The 21,171-nt window shown below is 44.6% G+C and overlaps 1 protein-coding gene across 1 annotated transcript in view; it reads right to left on the reverse strand.

Moving 5' to 3' along the window:
- LOC115142168 (adhesion G protein-coupled receptor B1-like) overlaps nucleotides 1-21,171 on the reverse strand; it is a 76,544-nt gene that overhangs the window by 43,592 nt on the left and 11,781 nt on the right. The window contains 8 exon segments of the mRNA XM_065008538.1: nucleotides 762-863; nucleotides 5,428-5,592; nucleotides 5,709-5,873; nucleotides 7,862-7,918; nucleotides 7,921-8,025; nucleotides 8,613-8,783; nucleotides 9,505-9,630; nucleotides 12,181-12,339. Of these exon segments, the coding sequence (XP_064864610.1) occupies nucleotides 762-863; nucleotides 5,428-5,592; nucleotides 5,709-5,873; nucleotides 7,862-7,918; nucleotides 7,921-8,025; nucleotides 8,613-8,783; nucleotides 9,505-9,630; nucleotides 12,181-12,339 (1,050 nt within the window).

The raw sequence follows: 21,171 nt of genomic DNA on the forward strand, positions 1-21,171 counted from the left end.
ATCTTTGGTCTGAATAACCAAGCATCACGTCTGGAGGAAACATGGCACCATCCCTACAGTGAAAAAATGGTGGTGGCAGCATCATGTTGTAGGGATGTCTTTCAGCGGCAGGGACTGAGAGACTAGTCAGGATCGAGGAAAAGATGAACGAAGCAAAGTACAGAGAGCTCCAAGCGCTCAGCACCTCAGATTGGGGCGAAGGTTCACCTTCCAACAGGACAATGACCCTGTGCCCACAGTAAAGACAACACAGGAGTGACTTCGGGACAAGTCTCTGAATGTCCTTGAGTGACCCAGCCAGATCCCGGACTTGAACCCGATCTAACATCTTTGGAGTGACCTGAAAATATCTTTGCAGCATCGCTCCCCATCCAACCTGACAGAGCTTCAGAGGATCTGTAGAGAAGAATGGGAGAAATTCGACAAATACAGGTGTGCCAAGCTTGTAGCGTTATACCTAAGAAGTCTCGATGGCTGTAGTCAATGCCATTGGTGCTTCAACAAAGTACTGAGTATTGGGTCTAAATACTTATGTAAATGTGATATTTCAGTTGTTGTTGTTTTTATAAATGTGCAAAAATCTATAAAAACCTGTTTTAGCTTTTCATTATGGGGTATTGTGCGTAGATTGATGAGGGAAATACATTTTTTAAATCTATTTTAGAAATATGCCTTAATGTAACAATATGTGGAAAAAGTCAAGGGGCCTGAATACTTTCTGAATCCACTGTATGTCTCAGGGTAAAAGGGAGGTAGCTCACCATTGGCATTGGGAGGGCAGCGTACGGCCGCAGTGTCCCCTGCTGGAGTCATTTTCCACACTACGTTGGAGAAGTTCTCTTCTGCACAGATCTCATGAGGTTCTGCACCAAAACCAAAAGCAAACATCAGGGTTCCACCAATCTGAGTGTCAAATGGGTCGTTCCACCGATTCAGTGCCTTTTCAGAAGTGTAACTTGGTATAAAAAAAACATTTGATTTCACAAAACATGTACACCTGTCATAAAGAGCACATGTTCATGGTTTCCCATCTCAAGAGGTTAAATAAAGTAAAGAATAGTAAGTGCCTATTAAGTGCCAACTTAAAGTAACAGGGTTTCCTCTTAAATCAGCCATGAATCCCCTTGTGACAGGAGGAATGGAAGCTTGTGGTGTGCATATAAATTCCTGGTAAAAACTATCTTCACTGCCATGGAGTATTGAGGGAGAGAGCCTATGGAGAACAAAGACATTATTCTTGCCAAAACTCCCAATCCCCAAAATTGGAGAATTAAACAATATTTATATTTTTGAGAATGTTGGAGTGGTCCGTGGACACTTAAGGGACAGTTAAGGTTGTTTCATTTGGTGATCTCATGAAGGACAGGAAACACACATTACTGTGTCTTTGGTTGTGTACACTTCTTAATTATGGGTTTTGCATCTGATGGTTGTATAAAATATATGACTGAATATGAAACTATTTGTGAGAAGATGTAATGTATTGTTGGCCTTCTAAACAAGATACTTGTTTAGATATAAAGTTTTAACTAGTCAGTGGCCACGCCCCCGTGAGCCCAGAAATGACATCAGGCGTCATGGAACCGGCCCGTCTTCCACAGAGTACAAAACCACTCGTGATAAAATGTACATCAGACCAGAAAACATGGAAGCTGTCGCTACATGTTGAAATTGTTGGCAACTCAACCAAAGAAGTACTCTGACGTATCCAATATAACAACTGACATCTACGACAGACTTAGATCTTGGGTGGACAAACCAGAGGCTTTCTGTGTACTGACTATCCAGCAGACAGACCAGCGATCACAGAGAGACAACAAAGGCATACACTCGTGAATATGTCAATTGCATTTCTAAAATCCAAATGTGCGGTTGTTAGGGTGCTAAATGTCTATATTTACGATGAAGTATTCAACTGTATGTATGTAGTGAATCCACACTGAGTTTCCCGCTCTTGAACTGTCCCCACCCCTTTCTACCAAGCTGTCATATCGGCTTAGCCCACTAGCGATTTTTCTATCATGTCAGTAACCAATGTTTGAACTATTGTGTTTGTGTTTGTAAGTCTGTAATTGATACGATTTATTATTTAGCAAATAAATAATTAAGCTAATTTGTATATTGCTAATTCATGATTTCTGCTAGGGTTCGTGCAGATATCCAAGGGTTTGCGGCATTCAGCAAAGAGACCGGTGAGGTAATAATACATTAATAAGTGACTGTAATTGATAAGATATGAAAATATCCAAAGAGTTCATTCTGGAAATAAATACTGTTTAAATATTTTCCCGTGGTGCCCCGACTTCCTAGTTAATTAAAGTTACATGATTAGTTTAATCACGTAAAGAATAATTACACATAGAGAATTGATTTGATAATATAAGTCTTCACATTTAATGATAGTCAACGCTACGAGACTATCTATGGATATCAGGGTTGACGAGTTATCCTCGACCCACTCAGTTTTCTGCCACAAAACACCAGAAATTTGTCAAATATAGTTAAACCAGCTCACCTTCTTTTACACTATGATTTGATTATATTATTATATTGAAAAATATATATTTAAAAAGGAATAGTTTCACCATATTAAAATGAGAGTTCAGTCCATGTAACAGGGTTGACCTTAAAATGAGAGTTCAGTTCATGTAACAGGGTCAACCTTAAAATGAGAGTTCAGTTCATGTAACAGGGTTGACCTTAAAATGAGAGTTCAGTTCATGTAACAGGGTTGACCTTAAAATGAGAATTCAGTTCATGTAACAGGGTTGACCTTAAAATGAGAGTTCAGTTCATGTAACAGGGTTGATCATAAAATGAGAGTTCAGTTCATGTAACAGGGTTGACCTTAAAATGAGAGTTCAGTTCATGTAACAGGGTTGACCTTAAAATGAGAGTTCAGTTCATGTAACAGGGTTGACCTTAAAATGAGAGTTCAGTTCATGTAACAGGGTTGATCATAAAATGAGAGTTCAGTTCATGTAACAGGGTTGACCTTAAAATGAGAGTTCAGTTCATGTAACAGGGTTGATCATAAAATGAGAGTTCAGTTCATGTAACAGGGTTGACCTTAAAATGAGAGTTCAGTTCATGTAACAGGGTTGATCATAAAATGAGAGTTCAGTTCATGTAACAGGGTTGACCTTAAAATGAGAGTTCAGTTCATGTAACAGGGTTGATCATAAAATGAGAGTTCAGTTCATGTAACAGGGTTGACCTTAAAATGAGAGTTCAGTTCATGTAACAGGGTTGATCATAAAATGAGAGTTCAGTTCATGTAACAGGGTTGACCTTAAAATGAGAGTTCAGTTCATGTAACAGGGTTGATCATAAAATGAGAGTTCAGTTCATGTAACAGGGTTGACCTTAAAAACGAGGGACACTAATCACATGAAATAAATAATAATCTTCGGAAATGACTTTTTGTCAAAGCAACAAAACAACTAGCTCTTTACAATGATGGTGCAACTTGGAGACATTTTGGGATTAAGTGGGTTATAATCTTCCTAGAAGTGACACAGGGTTTGTTTTTGTATTTTTTATGGATTTCTATTAGCTGCTGCCAAGGCAGTATAACGGAGGACAGAGGGTTGACGGAGGAAGAGTCAAAATGCTGCATTTTTCTATTTTAGCCAGCTTTTTTCATATTCAAAATCAGATTTATTGAATTCTCCATCTGGTCTATATTAAAGGGGACTTTATTTAAAGCAAGAATCCTTCATTGAAACAATAACAAAACTGTCACCTCTCCTGTGTTCTGGTAAAAAAGTTGAGGGATGGATCTGGAGAAATGTAACCACTCAAATTCAATAAGAGTTATGATTGCAAGTACTGATCATCCATAACATCAAAATGATACTTTAAACCATGTTTTGAGGCTAAACCGTGTTTGCTTACATTTACATTGTTTAAAAACATTATAGTAAAATATGCTTCTATTTTGGGTTCTGATGGGGTACAGTATGACAGTTGAACTAAGCTTCTATTTTGGGTTCTGATGGGGTACAGTATGACAGTTGAACTAAGCTTCTATTTTGGGTTCTGATGGGGTACAGTATGACAGTTGAACTAAGCTTCTATTTTGGGTTCTGATGGGGTACAGTATGACAGTTGAACTAAGCTTCTATTTTGGGTTCTGACGGGGTACAGTATGACAGTTGAACTAAGCTTCTATTTTGGGTTCTGATGGGGTACAGTATGACAGTTGAACTAAGCTTCTATTTTGGGTTCTGATGGGGTACAGTATGACAGTTGAACTAAGCTTCTATTTTGGGTTCTGATGGGGTACAGTATGGCAGTTGAACTAAGCTTCTATTTTGGGTTCTGATGGGGTACAGTATGACAGTTGAACTAAGCTTATATTTTGGGTTCTGATGGGGTACAGTATGACAGTTGAACTAAGCTTATATTTTGGGTTCTGATGGGGTACAGTATGACAGTTGAACTAAGCTTCTATTTTGGGTTCTGATGGGGTACAGTATGACAGTTGAACTAAGCTTCTATTTTGGGTTCTGATGGGGTACAGTATGGCAGTTGAACTAAGCTTCTATTTTGGGTTCTGATGGGGTACAGTATGACAGTTGAACTAAGCTTATATTTTGGGTTCTGATGGGGTACAGTATGACAGTTGAACTAAGCTTATATTTTGGGTTCTGATGGGGTACAGTATGACAGTTGAACTAAGCTTATATTTTGGGTTCTGATGGGGTACAGTATGACAGTTGAACTAAGCTTATATTTTGGGTTCTGATGGGGTACAGTATGACAGTTGAACTAAGCTTGTATTTTGGGTTCTGATGGGGTACAGTATGACAGTTGAACTAAGCTTGTATTTTGGGTTCTGATGGGGTACAGTATGACAGTTGAACTAAGCTTATATTTTGGGTTCTGATGGGGTACAGTATGACAGTTGAACTAAGCTTGTATTTTGGGTTCTGATGGGGTACAGTATGACAGTTGAACTAAGCTTGTATTTTGGGTTCTGATGGGGTACAGTATGACAGTTGAACTAAGCTTGTATTTTGGGTTCTGATGGGGTACAGTATGACAGTTGAACTAAGCTCATGAGGCATTTATAAGCTATATTCTTCAATCGGGTAAATACGGTATCATTAATTTATAAGTATAAAAATGGATGTAGCAACTCCAGCTATAATATAAGAGTTTTTTTAAAGGCAATATTGATGCACAATTTCTACTTAAAATATCAAAAGGGACGCAAAAGGCATTCACTTCGTGAAACAACCCAAATATGTTCAATTTTGACAAAAGATATGAAGCAAAAGTAAATATGAGATACAGGACGTATAGTATAATAAAAAATGACAGATTGCCGATGACATCAGCGGATGTAAAGAGGGCTTTATAAATACATTGGATAGATTGATTAAGAGCACACCTTTCCATGACTGTGTTCTGACTACTCACCTGGACACCGCTTCTCATTGCAGTGTCGCACCTCCTCCCGATCTCCAGGACAATTTTCACCCCCAAAGAAGGGCCCATAGCAAATCCTCTGTCTCTGTTGGCTCCCCCCGCCACATGTCTTGGTGCAGCCCACCCACGATGTCCAAGGATGCCACTTCCCCTCCACTAAGACACAGAACACAGCTCTAATGGTTAAGATCAGGATTAGTGTAGAGTAAACTGATCCTAGATCTGTATACCTGTGGGCAACATCTACACAGAGTTTTGACAGCAGATGTTACCTGGGCACTCCTGTAGGAAGCAGTCTCTGGTCTCTATCCACTCCCCGCGACACTCTGATCCTCCGTACGAAGGTCCGTTACACTCCCTGATGCGCTGCATGGTCCCGTTGGAGCAGGACGCAGAGCATGAACCCCAATTAGCCCACTCATTCCACACCCCATCAACTGAGACAGCAGAGAGAGAGAGGGATTTGGGAGAAAATAAGAGGGAGAGAGAGAGAGAGAGAAAGAGAGAGACAGAAAGAGAGAGAGAGAGAGAGAGAGACAGAGACAGAGAGATCATGGTTACTTCTGTACATGTACAGTTGAAGTCGGAAGATTACATACACTTAGGTTGGAGTCATTAAAACTCGTTTTTCAACCACTCCACAAATTTCTTGTTAACAAACTATAGTTTTGGCAAATCAGTTAGGACATCTACTTTGTGCATGACACAGATCATTTTTCCAATAATTGTTTACAGACAGATTATTTCACTTATAATTCACTGCATCACAATTCCAGTGGGTCAGAAGTTTACATACACTAAGTTGACTGTGCCTTTAAACAGCTTGGAAATTTCAGAAAATTATGTTGTGGCTTTAGAAGTTTCTGATAGGCTAATTGACATCATTTGAGTCAATTGGAGGTGGACCTGTGGACGTATTTCAAGGCCTACCTTGAAACTCAGTACTTTGGGAACATCTAAAGAAATCAGCCAAGACCTCAGATTTTTTTTTAGACCTCCACAAGTCTGGTTCATCCTTGGGAGCAATTTCCAAACACCTAAAGGTACCACGTTCATCTGTACAAACAATAGTACACACGTATAAACGCCATGGGACCACACAGCCATAATACCACTCAGGAAGGAGACGCATTCTGTCTCCTAGAGATGAACGTACTTTGGTGCGAAAAGAGCAAATCAATCCCAGAACAACAGCAAAGGACCTTGTGTTGATGCTGGAGGAGACAGGTACACAAGTATCTATATCCACAGTAAACTAGTCCTATATCAACATAACCTGAAAGGCCGCTCAGCAAGGATGAAGCCACTGCTCTAAGACCACCATAAAAAAAGCCCGACTACAGTTTGCAACTGCACATGGGGACAAATATCATACTTTTTGGAGAAATGTCCTCTGGTCTGATGAAACAAAAATAGAACTGTTTGGCCATAATTACCATCGTTATGTTTGGAGGAAAAAGCGGGACGCTTGCAAGCCAAAGAACACCATCCCAACCGTGAAGCACGGGGGTAGCAGCATCATGTTGTGGGGGTGCTTTGCTGCAGGAGGGACTGGTGCACTTCACAAAATAGATGGCATCATGAGGATGGAAAATTATGTGGATATATTATATATCTCAAGACATCAGTCAGGAAGTTAAAGCTTGGTTGAAAATGGGTCTTCCAAATGGACAATGACCCCAAGCATACTTCCAAAGTTGTGGCAAAATGGGTTAAGGACAACAAAGACAAGGTATTGGAGTGGCCATCACAATGCCATGACCTCAATCCTATAGAACATTTGAGGGCAGAACTGAAAAAGCGTGTGCGTGCAAAGAGGCCTACAAACCTGACTCAGTTCTTCACACCAGCTCTGTCAGGAGGAATGGGCCAAAATGTATTGTGGGAAGCTTGTGGAAGGCTACCCGAAACGTTTGACCCAAGTTAAAATTGTTTAAGACAATGCTACCAAATACTAATTGAGTGTATGTAAACTTCTGACTCACTAGGAATGTGACGAAAGAAATAAAAGCTGAAAGAAATAATTATTTCTACTATTATTCGGACATTTCACATTCTTAAAATAAATGGGTGACCAAAGACAGGGAATTTTTACTTGGATTAAATGTCAGAAATTGTGAAAAAATGAGTTTAAATGTGTTTGGCTAAGGTGTATGTAAACTTTGGACTTCAACTGTATTAGTTTGTCTACGTCTCTGTGTGCATAACGCAACGTACACACATTGTGCATGTTTTTATTCAACCTTCGTGCATAAAGAAGAACCTTTTCACACTTCTCAGGGATAATTTGTCTCTATATAACCATAGACGTGGCTGCCATGATGACTGAAGTTGTCAAAAGTAGTGCACTATATAGGGAATACTGTAGGGTGCCATTTCTAAAGCAGATGAGTAAGAATCCAGTGAGAAATCTGTGTAATCTCACCTGGGCAGACAGCGATGTTGCAAAACTTGGTCTGCTTCTCCGGCCCCATACAGGGTCTCCCCCAAACTGAGGGGGCTTGCAGCTGCGCGTGCGATCCCGGTAACCACGGCCGCAGGTTGACGAACACAAGCTCCATGGCGACCACTCATCCCAAGTCCCATGCACTGCAATCAGAGCGGCTAGGGTATGATTTATAGAGAGAACCACACAGACCTTCACCACGACAACAACAACCACATCAACTCCAAAACACATAATCATCCAACACTCTATGATACAAACCAGCCTGATGCCATAATGCCATCACAAACATCCTTCTCTCAGTGCCTGCATGGTTCTCCTGTGTAGACTACTCTGACCTTATTTCAGTGTTTAAATGTATTCACCTGCATAGTTCCATATTAAAGTCCTGGTCTGGAGGGTTATTGTCTGTTACGTAAGAGAAGCCCCAGGATGCATTGCACAGAGAGGTTCTGTAAAGACAGCACCAGGAAGTTGGGCATCAGAATAACTATTCTGCTGCTCAGCAGGTAAGCCCCTTGCCCATCTCTCTGAGGCAGAGGCTTCGAAAGAGGATTTGTATAGGGCTATAGACATCCAGGCCATGGAGTTGTTCAGTGGGAAGAAGGAGTAGAGATCTTCAGGGGGAGAGAGGAGGGCTTGTATGTGTGAGCGGAGCCAGGAGAGGGCTGGAGACGAGGGGCAGCAAGGAGACAGCCGGGAGGGGGGTAGGTGGAGGGGCTCAGCTTACCTGGACAGACGGCAGAGTTGTTGCAGGGCCTCTGCTCTCGGAGCGGGCCGCTGCACTGGGTGCTGTAGGAGGAGGAGACACAGAAACGCGTGCGGCTCTGCCAGCTCTCACCGCATGTGGCCGAACACACACTCCACGACGACCACTCCTCACCTGACGCAGTCTGGTCCACTGAGGGGGAGGGAGGAAGGGAGGGAGGAGGAGAGGAGGAAGGGATGGTCCAGGGTGGAGGGGGGAGGAGAAGGGCCGAAACTAATTATCATGCAGGAGCAGCCTCCCATTGGCCAAAATAGGAAGGGGCGTGGCATGGTTTGGCGTAGGGGAGATTCTGTGCTGCCAGGCTCCCTGGGCTCTGATTCCATATCCTTAGCATTGACTTGACATACAGGGGAAGGCAATGCGATTGGTTACTGGATATGTCAATCATTTCCCTGGCTGCCATGACTGCCCAATGCATTCAGTAGACCCGGTCAGTCAGTCAAGCCTAGTCTGACCAATGGGAAAAGCTGGTCAGTCATGGCTGTCCAATGGTAGGGGTGAGGGGGGACCTGATTCGCTAATTCAGCGGAGACTTATCCACTTTTCAAGACAGGACACAATCTCCAGTATAGCGGCTACATTCATGACCTCACAAAACAACAAAACAGCAAACAGTTTCACCCAATTTATTCAGGGTCCATGTTGGAATTAGTGCCGTGGCACTTAGGCAAGAAAGAGTTTGGGAGATTTTGATGGATGTACAGGCCTATGTGAGGGAGGGATTCAGGGATAGCTAGCTATAGCCTTGGTGCAGTGACAGACTATAATGGTAGGAGGTGGTCCTGTGTGGTCTGTGACCCAAGCGGCTGTTAGAGACTGATGCATGGGCTCCCTCTGCGTCCTGTTGTCTTACCTGTCTGTGGGGCCTGCTGTCCGCCGCCACCGCCCCGCGTCTTGTCTACCTCGCCACCGCCGCCATCACGCTTGCGGCTGTCCACGGAGCGAAGTGATTGGCTGCGAGTGAGATGACGGCCTTTGCCTAGAGGGGTGGGGCAAGGCCAGGGGGGAGGGGTTAGCAACTTAACCACCAATGGCATTTTGTTTTTAGGACACAACCGTGACGTGATTGGTCACCCAGAAGAGCATCAGCCAAACTTGGGAATTTTGTAATGGAAAACCAGGTGTGGTGTGTGATTGTGTGTTTGTGTATTTACTGTGTGTCTCGCTGTCTTTTTTGTCTTTGGAACCGTGATTGTTAGTTCACGAACAGATGGAATAAGAACATGGAATTCTGACATGGATCACAATCTATCAAAACATCTATAGTTCTGAAGACTGGAAGAGGGATACAGAGCTATTGGAAGCCCTGTTCCTAAGTCCTCTTTACTTCTATAGAATGGATTATATGCACATTGCAGTGTGAGGGATTCTTCAGCCTCTTTCTTAAGAGTTATCCTTCTGTATTTGCCTTGAGAGGTTGACTATGTCCAAATAATAGCATCGATCAAAGTCCCCTTTCCAACATGGCCTCCTTACATCACAAGAATGACTTGTTGGACGGAAGAGAGTGGAGGGAATAAAGAACAAGAGAAAAGCACAGAGAGAAATAACAGAGAAATGAGATTGAGAGAAGAACAATAGAGAGAGAGAGAGTCAAAGAGAAACAGACATAGATATTTAGATTGATGAGGACGTACACACATACCCACATATTCACACTAGTGGTGCGCAGGTCAGCTCTTTGTTCACACATACCCGCCAGCAATTGCTAATAACCCATCTGCAACCCCACGACTGTATGTGATAAAGTGAAAATCTGAGGCCCACACCCGTCCCTAACCCGCTAATATAGAATATGCCCTGTAGGCTACAGTCAGAGGCGATGGAAATTGTTTTTGACACAGGAGGCGCCGGATGTCTTTTTGCCTGATTTAGATATATTCCTGGTTTATAATTTACAACAGTTTGGTAGGTTGGGCTGGGAAAACTGATGATAGTAAAGCACCTCTACAGATGGTATCTGACTGCACATTCTCTCAAGATGCTCAAAGTAAGAAATCATATTTCACCTGCATTTGGTGTGACATTTTACTGCAAGAAATGCTTCATTCTGCAGGAGTTAATATCAAGGCTATGTGAGAGTTTGTAGACCTACAGTCAGTGTCCAGATGTCAGTTTCCATTTAACCCATCTGACAATTTGTAAGTCGCTCTGGATAAGAGCGTCTGCTAAATGACTTAAATGTAAATGTAAATACAGTTCCCTTGATGTGCCATTGGCCTATTTGAAGTGCCCGTCTTGTGACTGTTGAATTTGTATGGCGCCTCACACTCGTCACACATATCATCGCCGGCACTGCTATCATCCTATTTGACCACTTCACCAAATCTTTCCCAAACATGACTTTTCTGGCCTCCCTTCTCTTTATTTTCAACTCTCTTTTTTTGCAGCTTTTCTCTTATTGAATTACAGTAAACTCTGACATTTTGGTGATTGGTGTGTAGACTATTTGGCACGTGTATAGTTAGGCCCTTAAGCTTAGGCTTGGGCACTAATGCCCGATAGCCTAAAATAATGAAATGAAAATGTAAATATAGCCTACAGATAGAAATTACACAATAATTATTCATTTATGGATTTGTTAAGTTATTGTTTTTTCTTTGTTCAACCCACCTGCCACCCACCCGCACTTCATCCACACAATATGTCATGATCTAAACATGCCCGCCCTGCGGATATAACTACAGGGATATAACTACAGGGATATAACTACAGGGATGTAACTACAGGGATATAACTACAGGGATGTAACTACAGGGATATAACTACAGGGATGTAACTACAGGGATATAACTACAGGGATATAACTACAGGGATATAACTACAGGGATATAACTACAGGGATGTAACTACAGGGATATAACTACAGGGATATAACTACAGGGATATAACTACAGGGATATAACTACAGGGATGTAACTACAGGGATATAACTACAGGGATATAACTACAGGGATGTAACTACAGGGATGTAACTACAGGGATGTAACTACAGGGATAAAACTACAGGGATATAACTACAGGGATATAACTACAGGGATGTAACTACAGGGATATAACTACAGGGATATAACTACAGGGATATAACTACAGGGATGTAACTACAGGGATGTAACTACAGGGATATAACTACAGGGATGTAACTACAGGGATGTAACTACAGGGATGTAACTACAGGGATATAACTACAGGGATATAACTACAGGGATATAACTACAGGGATGTAACTACAGGGATATAACTACAGGGATGTAACTACAGGGATGTAACTACAGGGATGTAACTGCAGGGATATAACTACAGGGATGTAACTACAGGGATGTAACTGCAGGGATGTAACTACAAGGACCGCAGGTTATGAGTCAACCCGCACATCACTAATGCACACTCACAGAAACACGCATACCCACAAGCAAGTGAGCACTTATCCACCTGAACGAACGCACACATTTACACACACAGAAACAAACACACACATACACACAGGTACGCACACACATGGTCGGGGCAATGTATTTGTCAAGCTCACCACTGCAGGGCTGTGGGTTACAGGGCCTTCCCTCCTCCACTACTCCCTCACACAGGTATGTCTCCTCCGGGGGAGATTGACAGGTACGGCTCCGGGTCTGAATGCCACCACCACAGTCACTGCTGCACTCCTTCCACTCCGCCCACACACTCCAGCCACCTGTAGGAGCACATACACACACACACACACACACACACACACACACACACACACACACACACACACACACACACACACACACACACACACACACACACACACACACACACACACACACACACAGTAAGCCACTGTTTTCATGCAAAACATCCCTTTAAATTAAAACATAAAGGTGTACAGGAGTGATAAATGTCATTGTCATTTCAGAATCCATGTCCAGCAATTCTCATTTGAGGTTTCTCCATTAAGATGTGGCTGTAGTTATGAGGAAGAGGAGGAGAAGTGTATAAATAGCAGCAGCTGAATGGTCTTCTTCTCTAAGCCTGCATCCCAAATGGTACCCTATTCCCTATATAGTGCACTGGGCCCTGATCAAAGGTAATGCACTATATGAGGGATAGGGTAGTATTTGGGACACAGCCTCTGTGTCTTCTCTATGTCCTATAGTTCATGAATGTTTAATGGGTCAGACAGATGCCTTTCAGCACCCACAGGCCCCCACAAATATGTATTAATCTGCATGAATAGAACATGATGCTGGATGACGTCCAGACACACAGTTTTAATTACTCGCAAATCCGTTTCCACAGGGCAACCGGCGGTTTGGGGTGAGAAGGAAGGGAGGACCTTGAAGTGCACAGTGCACGTGAAACAGTTAATGGAGAGGAGGGGAGAGAGAGAGAGAGAGAGAGAGAGAGAGAGAGAGAGAGAGAGAGAGAGAGAGAGAGAGAGAGAAAAGAGGGGCAATGTTTCATTAAAATGCTTTACACCCAGGTAATCCAAGGTTTAAATGAATTCCATCCACACAATCTAAGGACAGAGAATAATAGTTTTAAATGGAAAAAAGCCTCAATATTGTTTCTGAATTTAGCTGTTGATGCACCACTGAGCACAGTCAATACCCATTTGTTTTCTCCAGGATGACCGACTGAGGCCAGATTGTTTACTTGTGACTGTGAAATTGGATTTGTTTAAGTTTCTGTGACCAGAGTCTCATCATCCAATCCCAGGCAGCGCTAACAGTAAACCACCAAAACATCCAATGGGAGAACAATAAATAACCCTGTTGAAAAGCACAACACCAAAACACCCTGTCCACCAGTCAGAGCAAAGTCAAGCACCCACCCAAACAATGACAAGTACAGTACCTCCCCCCTCATACACACACTCAATTTGAAATGTGTACTACAAAAGCCCTCCTCCCACTCCACCCAATGCTATTTTAAATGGATGCATTGTGGCACATTGACTGCTCCTAGGGGAAAATGAAGAGGGTGAAATTATAGCAAAATAACCTTCAGCTCCTCTTTCCCTTGAACCATTTTGGGCTTTTTAGGATGAAATGCTGCAGCATATGAATACAGAGAGAATGAGAGAGTGCTGTTTCCGTGGAGGATGTTTGTCAAATAAATGTTTTGCAGAGAGAAAGAGAGAGGGGAGAGAGAGAGAGAAAGGGAGAGAGGGGTAGAGAGTGAAAGAGTGAGAGAAAGAGAACAAAAACTCAATTTGCAGATAAGATTATCTCAGAGAAACAACAGAAGAGTATGAACTTTTGTTGTCCAATAATCCCAGTCAGGCTGGGGGGGAAGAGGACGGGAGAGAATCATGCAGAGTTTTCTGACTCTGTCCTCAAGGACATTTCATTATGTTCTTAATAATTCAGTGGACTTCAATTGTTGAGCTTTGCAGCACAGCTCAGCACAGCCTAACCCAGCCCCGTGTATCTAAACCCATTACAGTCTCAGTCACTCCTTCATCACACCACAACTTCCTCCTCTCTCTCCTCTACTTTCCACTCTACTCCCTCTCTTCGCCTCTGTCCTCCCTCACTCTTATTGTCTGTTCTTCTGCCCCCCCCTCTCTCCATATATCTCCAAATCTCATACTGTACTTTCTCCTTCCCCTATCTCTCAATCACACATGCACACTCATTAAAATATATGTAGTACAGTTCTCAGTGTGCGTACTGTACGTGTATTTGTGTGTGCGTGCATGCATGGGTGTCCATCTTTCGTAGTTAACTTCTTCTGAAAGTCACCTTCCCCTCCCATTTGGAGCACTGTAACGGCTGCACTGGCATCTCCATTACATATCAGGTTCCTGCTCCAACTGAAATCATCAATACCAGGCAAACTCTCCAACCCCCAGTAAAATCACCCCTCTACAATAAATACAGCTAATGTAACCCTATCTCATGAGAGAGAGAGAGAAACAGAGAGAGAGAGAGAGAAATAAAGAGAGAGAGAGAGAGAAATAAAGAGAGAGAGAGAGAGAGAGAGAGAGAGAGAGAGAGAGAGAGAGAGAGAAGAGAGAGAAAGAGAGAGAGAGAGAGAGAGAGAGAGAGAGAGAGAGAGAGAGAGAGAGAGAGAAAGAAAAGAGAAAGAGAGAGAGAGAGAGAGAGAGAGAGAGAGAGAGAGAGAGAGAGAGAAAGGAGTGAAGGGGTAAAGACTGCATAATAAATCTAATCGATAGTTGTGTATCTCTGTCTGAGCATAATAATGACGGTATGAGTTTCCGTGAATTTACTGTGTATAGGCTTGTGAGTATTATGTGTACATATCTGTGTGTGTGTGTGTGGCTGCGCTTGTGTGTGTGTGACCGCGTGTGTGTGGCTGTGAGTGTGTGTGTGTGTGGCTGCGCTTGTGTGCGTGTGCGTGCGTGTGCGTGTGTGTGTGTGTGTGCGTGTGCGTGTGCGTGTGCGTGTGTGTGTGTGTGTGTGTGTGTGTGTGTGTGTGTGTGTGCATACAAGTCTTGTGTGATTAGTGTCTGGGCTGAGCGGCTGTATGGTCGAGCTCTATCACACGGCTAGTGCTGACACCCAGAGGACAGAAGCAGTCAACTGCAGGCTGGAGATAACACACACACACACACACACAGAGAGGGGGGGACAGAAAGAGCAAGGGAGGGAACGAGAGAGAGAGGGGAGAGCGAGAGAGGGGGAAGGGAGAGATAGGGAAGGAGAGAGAGGGGAGAGGGAGAGAGAGGGGAGGGAGAGAGGGGAAGGGAGAGATAGGGAAGGAGAGAGAGGGGAGAGGGAGAGAGGGGGAAGGGAGAGATAGGGAAGGAGAGAGAGGGTGGTAGGGGATGAGGGAAAAGGAAAGCGACAGAGAGAAAGGAGGGAGAGAGAGGGAAGGAGGGGGAAGGGAGAGATAGGGAAGGAGAGAGAGGGTGGTAGGGGATGAGGAAAAGGAAAGAGAGATAAGGAGAGAGATAAGGAGGGAGAGAGAGGGAAGGAAAAAGGAGGAGAGAGGGGGAAGGGAGAGAGAGGGTGAAGGAGAGAGGGAAGGAGGGAGGGTGGTAGGGGATGAGGGAAAAGGAAAGCGACAGAGAGAAAAGGAGGGAGAGAGAGGAAGGAGAGAGAGGGGGAAGGGAGATAGGGAAGGAGAGAGAGGGTGGTAGGGGATGAGGAAAAAGGAAAGCGACAGAGAGATAAGGAGGGAGAGAGAGGGAAGGAGAGAGAGGGGGAAGGGAGAGATAGGGAAGGAGAGAGAGGGTGGTAGGGGATGAGGAAAAAGGAAAGCGACAGAGAGATAAGGAGGGAGAGGGGATGATAGTTCATGTGTAAAGTTTGCTAGATGTTCTACATTGTCTTTGTCCACACATGAGAGCACACATTGAAAATTAATACATGAAGAGATAGAGACAGTGAGAACAACCTGTGTATTTTCCCTTAAACAAGTAATTACCCCGACCACATGTAAATAACACACATTCACCATCAATGACATAAAGGTCAATGATACTAAGACAACATTCTGCAAAGCCATGACAACATTACACTTTGTCCTTGTTCTCTCTCTCTCTCTCTCTCTCTCTCTCTCTCTCTCTCTCTCTTTTCTTCTTCTCTATCTCTTTCTCTTTCCCTTTTTCCTACCCTCTCCTTCACCCTCTCTCCCTCCCTTTTTCCTTCGCTCTCTCCTTCCCTCTCTCTCTCTCTCCATCTTTTTGTGTTCACTCAGACATTGCTATAGGCTGCATCCAGCAGGTATAATCCAGTGCCTACAGTCAGTCATTCAGTATCCTGCTCTGGATAAATATTTGAACAGCAGCACTCACACAATCCCATCCTATGGATCCCTCTCCCTCCCTCCTCTCCCTCCCTCCTCTCCCTCCCTCCTCTCCCTCCCCCTCTCCCTCCCTCCTCTCCCTCCCTCCTCTCCCACCCTCCTCTCCCTCCCTCCTCTCCCTCTGGGGCCAGGAAGCTTAAACTCAGGTGTCCTCCCAGAACCATATCAACAGCCCTACCCGGTCTATGGTGACATTACCGCCTATTCCCTCTAACCCCATCTAACATTCCTATTCTTCAGGTCCAACTTCAAACCTCCCAGCACAACATCAACACCCTTACCAGTTCAGTGGTGACATTATACTCCATGCACTTCAGTACCCATCCTCAAATCCTCTGGTGTCATTACGGCAGGGGCGGCAGGCAGCCTAGTGGTTAGAGCGTTGGACTAGTAACCGAAAGGTTGCAAGAGCGAATCCCCGAGCTGACAAGGTACAAATCTGTCGTTCTGCCCCTGAACAAGGCAGATAACCGACTGTTCCTAGGCCGTCATTGACAATAATATTTTTTTCTTAACTGACTTGCCTAGTAAAATAAAGGTCAAATAAAAAATAAAAATGTAAATGACCCTTTCCATCCTCAACCCTCTGTCATTACCCCCTACCCTATCTACCCCCTTATCCTTCAGTTTCCATCCTCAACCCTCTGTCATTACCCCCTACCCTATCTACCCCCCTATCCTTCAGTTTCCATCCTCAACCCTCTGTCATTACCCCCTACCCTATCTAACCCCCTATCCTTCAGTTTCCATCCTCAACTCTCTGATGTCATTATCCCCTACCCTATCTAACCCCCTATCCTGCAGTTTCCATCCTCAACCCTCTGTCATTACCCCTACCCTATCTAACCCCCTATCCTTCAGTTTCCATCCTCAACTCTCTGATGTCATTACCCCCTACCCTATCTAACCCCCTATCCTTCAGTTTCTATCCTCAACCCTCTGTCATTACCCCCTACCCTATCTAACCCCTATCCTTCAGTTTCCATCCTCAACCCTCTGTCATTACCCCCTACCCTATCTAACCCCTTCAGTTTCCATCCTCAACCCTCTGTCATTCCACCCTATCTAACCCCCTATCCTTCAGTTTCCATCCTCAACCCTCTGTTATTACCCCCTACCCTATCTAACCCCTATCCGTCAGTTTCCATCCTCAACCCTCTGTCATTACCCCCTACCCTATCTAACCCCCTATCCGTCAGTTTCCATCCTCAACCCTCTGTCATTACCCCTACCCTATCTAACCCCTATCCTTCACTTCCAATCCTCAACCCTCTGATGTCATTACCCCCTACCCTATCTAACCCCCTATCCTTCAGTTCCCATCCTCAACCCTCTGATGTCATTACCCCCTACCCTATCTAACCCCTATCCTTCAGTTCCCATCCTCAACCCTCTGATGTCATTACCCCTACCCTATCTAACCCCCTATCCTTCAGTTCCCATCCTCAACCCTCTGATGTCATTACCCCCTACCCTATCTAACCTCCTATCCTTCAGTTCCCATCCTCAACCCTCTGATGTCATTACCTCCTACCCTATCTAACCCCCTATCCTTCAGTTCCCATCCTCAACCCTCTGATGTCATTACCCTCTACCCTATCTAACCCCCTATCCTTCAGTTCCCATCCTCAACCCTCTGATGTCATTACCCCCTACCCTATCTAACCCCCTATCCTTCAGTTCCCATCCTTAACCCTCTGATGTCATTACCCTCTACCCTATCTAACCCCCTATCCTTCAGTTCCCATCCTCAACCCGCTGATGTCATTACCCCTACCCTATCTAACCCCTATCCTTCAGTTCCCATCCTCAACCCTTTGGCATTACCCCCTACCCTATCTAACCCCTATCCTTCAGTTCCCATCCTCAACCCTCTGATGTCATTACCCCCTACCCTATCTAACCCCTATCCTTCAGTTTCCATCCTCAACCCTCTGTTATTACCCCTACCCTATCTAACCCCTATCCGTCAGTTTCCATCCTCAACCCTCTGTCATTACCCCCTACCCTATCTAACCCCCTATCCGTCAGTTTCCATCCTCAACCCTCTGTCATTACCCCCTACCCTATCTAACCCCTATCCTTCACTTCCAATCCTCAACCCTCTGATGTCATTACCCCTACCCTATCTAACCCCTATCCTTCAGTTCCCATCCTCAACCCTCTGATGTCATTACCCCCTACCCTATCTAACCCCTATCCTTCAGTTCCCATCCTCAACCCTCTGATGTCATTACCCCCTACCCTATCTAACCCCTATCCTTCAGTTCCCATCCTCAACCCTCTGATGTCATTACCCCTACCCTATCTAACCTCCTATCCTTCAGTTCCCATCCTCAACCCTCTGATGTCATTACCTCCTACCCTATCTAACCCCTATCCTTCAGTTCCCATCCTCAACCCTCTGATGTCATTACCCTCTACCCTATCTAACCCCTATCCTTCAGTTCCCATCCTCAACCCTCTGATGTCATTACCCCTACCCTATCTAACCCCTATCCTTCAGTTCCCATCCTTAACCCTCTGATGTCATTACCCTCTACCCTATCTAACCCCTATCCTTCAGTTCCCATCCTCAACCCGCTGATGTCATTACCCCTACCCTATCTAACCCCCTATCCTTCAGTTCCCATCCTCAACCCTTTGGCATTACCCCTACCCTATCTAACCCCTATCCTTCAGTTCCCATCCTCAACCCTCTGATGTCATTACCCCTACCCTATCTAACCCCTATCCTTCAGTTCCCATCCTCAACCCTTTGTCATTACCCCTACCCTATCTAACCCCTATCCTTCAGTTCCCATCCTTAACCCTCTGATGTCATTACCCCCTACCCTATCTAACCCCTATCCTTCAGTTCCCATCCGTAACCCTCTGTCATTACCCCCTACCCTATCTAACCCCTATCCGTCAGTTTCCATCCTCAATCCTCTGATGTCATTACCCTCTACCCTATCTAACCCCTATCCTTCAGTTCCCATCCTCAACCCTCTGATGTCATTACCCCTACCCTATCTAACCCCTATCCTTCAGTTCCCATCCTCAACCCTTTGTCATTACCCCCTACCCTATCTAACCCCTATCCTTCAGTTCCCATCCTTTACCCTCTGATGTCATTACCCCCTACCCTATCTAACCCCCTATCCTTCAGTTCCCATCCTCAACCCTTTGTCATTACCCCCTACCCTATCTAACCCCTATCCGTCAGTTTCCATCCTCAACCCTCTGATGTCATTACCCTCTACCCTATCTAACCCCTATCCTTCAGTTTCCATCCTCAACCCTCTGATGTCATTACCCCCTACCCTATCTAACCTCCTATCCTTCAGTTCCCATCCTCAACCCTCTGATGTCATTACCCTCTACCCTATCTAACCCCTATCCTTCAGTTCCCATCCTCAACCCTCTGATGTCATTACCCCTACCCTATCTAACCCCTATCCTTCAGTTCCCATCCTCAACCCTCTGATGTCATTACCCCCTACCCTATCTAACCCCCTATCCTTCAGTTCCCATCCTCAACCCTTTGTCATTACCCCCTACCCTATCTAACCCCCTATCCTTCAGTTCCCATCCTTAACCCTCTGATGTCATTACCCCTACCCTATCTAACCCCCTATCCTTCAGTTCCCATCCTTAACCCTCTGTCATTACCCCCTACCCTATCTAACCCCTATCCGTCAGTTTCCATCCTCAACCCTCTGATGTCATTACCCTCTACCCTATCTAACCCCTATCCTTCAGTTTCCATCCTCAACCCTCTGATGTCATTACCCCTACCCTATCTAACCTCCTATCCTTCAGTTCCCATCCTCAATCCTCTGATGTCATTACCCTCTACCCTATCTAACCCCTATCCTTCAGTTCCCATCCTCAACCCTCTGATGTCATTACCCCCTACCCTATCTAACCCCTATCCTTCAGTTCCCATCCTCAACCCTTTGTCATTACCCCTACCCTATCTAACCCCCTATCCTTCAGTTCCCATCCTTAACCCTCTGATGTCATTACCCCTACCCTATCTAACCCCCTATCCTTCAGTTCCCATCCTTAACCCTCTGTCATTACCCCCTACCCTATCTAACCCCTATCCGTCAGTTTCCATCCTCAACCCTCTGATGTCATTACCCCCTACCCTATCTAACCCCCTATCCTTCAGTTCCCATCCTCAACCCTCTGATGTCATTACCCCCTACCCTATCTAACCCCTATCCTTCAGTTCCCATCCTCAACCCTTTGTCATTACCCCCTACCCTATCTAACCCCTATCCTTCAGTTCCCATCCTTAACCCTCTGATGTCATTACCCCCTACCCTATCTAACCCCTATCCTTCAGTTCCCATCCTTAACCCTCTGTCATTACCCCTACCCTATCTAACCCCTATCCGTCAGTTTCCATCCTCAACCCTCTGATGTCATTACCCTCTACCCTATCTAACCCCTATCCTTCAGTTTCCATCCTCAACCCTCTGATGTCATTACCCCTACCCTATCTAACCTCCTATCCTTCAGTTCCCATCCTCAACCCTCTGATGTCATTACCCTCTACCCTATCTAACCCCCTATCCTTCAGTTCCCATCCTCAACCCTCTGATGTCATTACCCCCTACCCTATCTAACCCCCTATCCTTCAGTTCCAGCTTCCAATCTTAACCCCTACCAGGTCAATGGTGGCATTAACCCCATGTCCCCGCTAACCCTCATGTGCTTCCGTTCCAACTTAATTAGTCCTTGTACCCCTGATAACTTTAACCAACATACTGTA

The sequence above is a fragment of the Oncorhynchus nerka genome, linkage group LG3 (assembly GCF_034236695.1).
Source record: "Oncorhynchus nerka isolate Pitt River linkage group LG3, Oner_Uvic_2.0, whole genome shotgun sequence".
NCBI classification, from domain to species: domain Eukaryota; kingdom Metazoa; phylum Chordata; class Actinopteri; order Salmoniformes; family Salmonidae; genus Oncorhynchus; species Oncorhynchus nerka.